Consider the following 6,000-nt stretch of genomic DNA (forward strand, 5'->3'; position numbering starts at 1 on the left):
CTTGCTGGTTCCAGCAGCTGCTGGGCAGGGAGGAGGCCCGGTGGCACCATGTGACCAAGCAGGGACGGCAAACCCTGGCAAAAATCTGGGGGGGCGCCAAAGGTTTCCATGTGTCCCCCTCACCCGTCACCTCTGGCTTCTGTCCAGCAGAGAGGGGGGTTTCGGGGCTTCAGCCCTGTGGGGCACGTGTGCCAGGGCTTAGGGCTTCAGCAAGAGCAGGGCTGAGGGCCTGAGTCTGGGCAGGTGCTTCCCGTGGGGCTGAAGTTCTGAGAGACACGCACCCATCCCCACACCCCGCTTTTCAGGGCCGAAACCCTGAGCAGGCGCCTCTCACAGGGCTGGAGCCCCGAACCCCAGCAGGCACATGGCTCTCAAGCTTCTGATGATTGCCATATGCCGCTCGGAGGATCAGTAAGTTTGACCACCTGGGTCTAGGTTTTACTGAGGACTACTTCTAAACCAGCTTGTACAGACTGCCCCAAATGGAGTTGTAAGCATTTGAAATCTGTTTTGCACATGTGTAAAAGAAAACTGCCACTAAAGTTTAGGTTTATACTATCTCCTATTTTAGGATTATGTAAATATAGATCCTGGTTTCATAGAGCTACGGATAAGATTTTATGGTCCTCTTCAGTGTGGCATTCCATAGCTCTGTGTATGAAGAGAAACTGGAATATCGTTGTCTATTATTTATGTATTTTTTTTTATTTTATTTTTTTTAAACAAGGACATTTCGGGTACGTCTACACAGCAAGCCTCAGAGCTTGGATTGACAGACTTTGGTTCAGGGGGCTTGCACTACAGCACTAAAAATAGCTGTGTAGACATTCCGGCTCAGGCTGGAGATTGAACTCTGAAGCCCACCCCTGAACCCAAACATCTACATAGCTATTTTTAGCACCGTAGCTAGGCTCTGAGATTCTTTTGCTATGTAGATGTATTCTTAGTTCAAAAGAAAAAGACATCTTTTTACACCAAAGGCAGTTTTTCTTGTTTATATAGATTTCACATATGTAGAAAATTTTTAGCGAAAAAGGGAAGTAATTCAAAGTGAAAAGCAACATACCTGAATATTTAAGTCTCTAAGATTTTCACAGCATTCCACTGTCTTCACCCCTTCATGTTCAACAGCCATCTACCAGAGAAAGGACAGAACTTCCAAATCCGGGCACCAGTATTAGCACTCTTGCTAGCAGTTGCCCAGCTTCCAAGCATTTCTGTAGATGGTTGCCTTTTCCTTTGTCTTGCTTTCTGGTTTAGCAGACATGTTTTCTTACCTAGTCCAGGAAGCAATAACTTTCCTACGAAGACACACACAGCCTTCTGCTCTCTCCTATACCCCAGAATCTCTCATCTGCTGCTGTCACAAGTTATTCTAGAGCCACGGCTGTGATTGGACGAGTCAGGATTCCACATTGGTGGGGCCCTACCAAATTCAGGGTCCATTTTGATCAATTTCATGGCAAGAGGGTTTTAAAATTGGTCAATTTCACATTTTCAGATGTTTATATCTGAAATGTCACGGTATTGTAACCATGGGGGCCCCAACCCAAAAGGTACCCGGACGTAGGTCTGATCCCCTCTGAGAGCAGCCCTGCAAGTGAAGAAGAAATCCTGTCCCTCCCCGGAGCCTCTGGCTGGGGAGGATCAGATGTCACGGGGAAGGGCTTATTTCATGATCCGTGACATGTTTTTCATGTCCGTGAGATTGGGAGGGCCCTACACATTGGCAATGAGAACAAAAGAAAGGGGGCAGCTGAGCTGGGAGGCAAGATAATTGGCATGTTGGAGCAAAATGTACATAACTAGATATAAAAATCATTTAAACTTTTGTGCATGTTGGGATTGGGAACAGTAGTAATGCCATAATAGTTCTTCTTCTCCTATGTTTTTTATTTCCATTCACTTCAGTGAACTCTGTGGCTTGCTCAGACAATGGTAGAGACCAGCAAAAGTAGTAAGAGGTGGCTGGGGCGGGTGTATGTATACATATAACACACACTAACTTTGAGGATGGTGTTTGGTTTTATTTAAGAAGGAGAGAACCTTGGTTTTAAGTGTGTACTTTTTTTTTTTTTTTTTTAAGCAAGACTCCCTTTTACTTTTAAACATCAGTCTACACTAATTTGTCCTTAAACTTTCTCTCTCAGGTACTAAATGAATTCAGTTTTAGATAGTAGCAGCATGTTAGTAACTATAGTGATAAGAACTGGTGATTGATTTCCTCTGGAAATTTTTGCATACATGATCTTCAAAAATAAGTTTTTGTTTGTTTGTTTTTTAAGGGATCTTTATTCCAGCAGTCAGAAGATTGTGGAGCGAATGCATCACTTTGTTGGAAACGTGTAAAAGGGTGCAAATCTAATGGCCAGAATGGAGTGGGACAAAAGACAATCATCTTATTATCAACTGGTTAGTGTTCATGTGTGTGGGAGGGAGGGGGGAAATTAAGTATTATTAAAGCTGTATTGGGTAATGGAACTTGTCTCCCCCATATGCTAATTTGGGAAATGTAAAATACAGTAAGTAATGTGCCCTTATCTTTATCGTCTTCCTTTTTAGATATAGCAAGTAAGCTCCTAGGGCAGTCAATGGATGAGACTGGACTACCACAACTTACCAGTTATGATTGCGAAGTAAATGCTCCCATACAAGGCAGCAGAAACCTGCTACAGGGTGAAGAATTGCTCAGAGCTCTGGATCAAGTTAACTGAGTTTTCACAATACTTGTTCTTTTTTTGGACACTGGAGAACCATCACCTAAAGCAGTCTATTTATATTTTCTATATCTGATTTTAGAAGCCTGGCTACAATACTGCACTCATTCAGTTAGTTCCGTTTCGATCCCCTTTCTACTTTACTTATTTTGACAGATTTTTTCATATATTCTTTATGTAACAACTCAGATTATAGTGCATTTTCATAATTCTTTGGTACATACACTTTAAGTCCATTACATTTAAAACAACCTCGCAATAGCAGCTTTGAAATATGCACCTGTTTTTAAAAACGTATTTATTTTTTATTTTATTTTATTTTTGGCTGGAGAGTTTCATTGAAAGAATCCTATCAATAAAATGTCACACAGTAAAACAGTCAATACTTCCCGCCTGCTCTTCGTAAGTAGTTGGAAGGCGTATGCTTTGTCAGTTATTTTAAAACAAATTTTTATTTTAATGATTTTTTTATACAAAACAACAGTGCTTTTCAGCAGTGCATTGTAGCCACAATCGCACAATATATTTTCTTAAAAAACAAACAAACCAGCAATTCCTCATGCAATATAGTCTACATTTATAAAACTAGTTTTTAAGGAGAAGAATCTTTGAGGGTTTTTTTTTTTTTTTTTTTTTTTTTGCCTATGAAATCATGTTTAATTCTTGAGGCTGTCATTGTTTTAGTCATGTTGTAATATAAACTGTGTTCCTAAATGCTGTATTATGCTTATGACTGAAATGAGTATTAAGTAAAAGGGCAGGGTTTTATCTGGAAAGAACGATAACAGCATTTTATTTGGATACATTCTCTTAATTTACAGAGAGGGTTTGATGTTCCTAAAGTAGTCACTTTGCCAGCTCAAAAAAATCCCTACCTGTAGTTGTGGAAGTTCATGCTAATATTATGTATCTGAGATTAAATCTAAATGTTTTGCTTACCCTGTGTGGTATCGGTGATATTTCAAGCAGATCGTAAGACATCATGCCTTGTTAGCAGAGTTGCCTAGTACATCGTTGAGTTGCTCAATATTTGATGTTTTGGTTTTATGCACCTTGTTGCTGTTAACATCCATGTATTCATGTAGATTTCAATAACTCAATATATTTTAGAAACCTTTTTATTTTGAAATAAGTAGTTGTCTCACAAACATCTTATTTCCTATATGTACTGTACACATTTTTCATTCACTCATTCTTTCTCTCTATGTGGTTGGATCTAACACTAACTGTATTGTTTTATTACATCAATAAACTATATGTGGACCAGGACCCCTTGGGAAGTGTTTTATCTATTGAGAACAGTGACATCTTGGTTTTGTCATTTATGTTTGTGGTTACTGCTAATCAGTGTTCACTGATTTCAGTAAAATCTCTCCAAGAAGTTAAAAAGGAATTTCCTGATTCTGACTCCAAAACCTATCAAGTCAATCATTTATCTGAGCCTATTCAGTACTAAATACATTTTCAGGACAAAGACTTGTGCAGTCATTGGCAATAGATTTTTAAGTAATTTAATTTTCCTTTTTTACCAAGCATACGATCAGTTATTAAATGTGGAATGAAAGTGGGAGGGAAAATATCGTTTTTGTGATAACAATGGCAAATCTTTCCATACTCTGCCAGCTACTACCTGTCAAGGTAACTATAAAAGACAAAGCATGTCAGATTTGTCAGATAAATCAGTTAAATTTGGACTCTTGGCATATACATGAGATGGAAAATGCACCTGGCACTTGATTAAAGATATGGAACTTGCTATACTCTAAATGTGATTGTACCATCTGCTCAGTTCTAGTTTTGGTGTCAAGGTAACGGTTTTCATTTTGCTACATTAGAATGTGGCGTCACTAGAACCAGCCTGTCACATACACGTGGAATGACAGTGTAGCTTCAGTCTAAAATTTAAGGCAATGTCACAACTTTTAAAAAATCATGCTCTAAGCCAGGAGCAGGGAAACTTTTTGGGCTGAGGGCTGCATCAGGTTTCGTAAATTGTAAGGCGGGCCGGTTAGGGGAGGGGATTGTGGCCCGACTCCTACCTCCTATCTTGCCCTCCCCCCCCGGACTCCTGCCCCATCCAACCCCCCCCTCAGTCCTGACAGCCCCCCCTGGTATTCCTGCCCCATATAACCACCTCTTCTCCCTGTCCCCTGACTGCCCCCTGCCACCCCATCCAACCCCCCCCTTCCTGACTGCCCCCCCCGGGACCCCTGTCCCCCTCAACCCCTATCCACACCCCTGCCCCCTTACCGCGCTGCCTGGAGCACCGGTGGCTGGCGGCGCTACAGCCGTGCTGCCCGGCTGCAACCGGGCCATTCCTCCGCCGCCACCACCACGCAGTTCCGAGCACCAGGTCAGGCCCGGCTCGGCAGCTGCGCTGCCCAAGGAACTCGCTGCCCAGAGCATTGCGCCGGCGGCGGAGCAAGGTGAGGCTGCGGGAAAGGGGGAACAGTAGGGGAGGGGCTGGGGGGCAAGCCTCTCGGGCCAGGAGCTCAGGGACTGGGCAGGACGGTCCTGTGGGCCATAGTTTGCCCACCTCTGCTCTAAGCAATCTTTTTATACTTGAGACACAATTTAACCTCTTCCTGGAATCCATACTTTCTGTAGCAATTACACAAGTATGATAAATTTTTCAAAAACACCTAAATGACTTAAGGGCTTTGGCTCCCATATAACTGAGTCACTTTGAAAAATGGGACTTCTCATTGAAAGTCAATGGGACTTGAAGAGTAAAACGCTCAAGAGCGCCTGTCTTTTACAAATCGTTAACTCACTAAAAGTGATTGCTCAAAACATTCAAAAAATTAATCCATTTCTAAAACTATTAGCTGGATAAGATGCAAAATTCTCAAACTGAGAAGCCAATATTTTTACAATTAAATCGGGAATGTATTGGCATTTACTTCAGAGAAAGCTTTATTTTAATGTAAGGAGCTTGAAAGTCAGTGACGGGATACTGCCAAGAGTCTACAATCTGGGTTGAGTGTGTTGGGAAAGAAAGGGGAAATACTGTATACCTAGTTACAGAACTAGAATTTGTCTCGTTTATAGACTTTTACAGATACTAGGCCAAGATTTTAGGTTCCTGTTCTTGAAATCTCTGGTCCATAAGGCTTCTTACGTCCATATTTGGGCAAATAAACTCAGCAGCTCAAATAAACTTGATTAGGAGCCTACCTAAGCACCTGTTCTTGATAATCTTGGTTGTAAAGTTCAATTGCAGAAGAGTATATAACAAATACATGCTTTGTATAATATGAAAATTCAAAAGTAACCTTTAACA

The 6,000-nt window shown here is 41.4% G+C and overlaps 1 protein-coding gene across 3 annotated transcripts in view; it reads left to right on the top strand.

The window, feature by feature from the left end:
- The window catches only part of LOC101937400 (hypoxia inducible factor 1 subunit alpha), a 49,537-nt gene extending 45,551 nt beyond the window's left edge, over positions 1 to 3,986 (top strand). For all 3 annotated transcript variants that reach the window (XM_042841329.2, XM_008168223.4, XM_008168224.3), the window contains 2 exons: positions 2,286 to 2,412; positions 2,563 to 3,986. In XM_042841329.2, the coding sequence (XP_042697263.1) occupies positions 2,286 to 2,412; positions 2,563 to 2,714 (279 nt within the window). In that variant the 3' untranslated portion in view covers positions 2,715 to 3,986. The remainder of the gene's footprint in view (positions 1 to 2,285; positions 2,413 to 2,562) is intronic.
- Positions 3,987 to 6,000: the final 2,014 nt, after the last annotated feature.

The sequence above is a fragment of the Chrysemys picta genome, chromosome 4 (assembly GCF_011386835.1).
Source record: "Chrysemys picta bellii isolate R12L10 chromosome 4, ASM1138683v2, whole genome shotgun sequence".
Lineage (NCBI taxonomy): Eukaryota > Metazoa > Chordata > Testudines > Emydidae > Chrysemys > Chrysemys picta.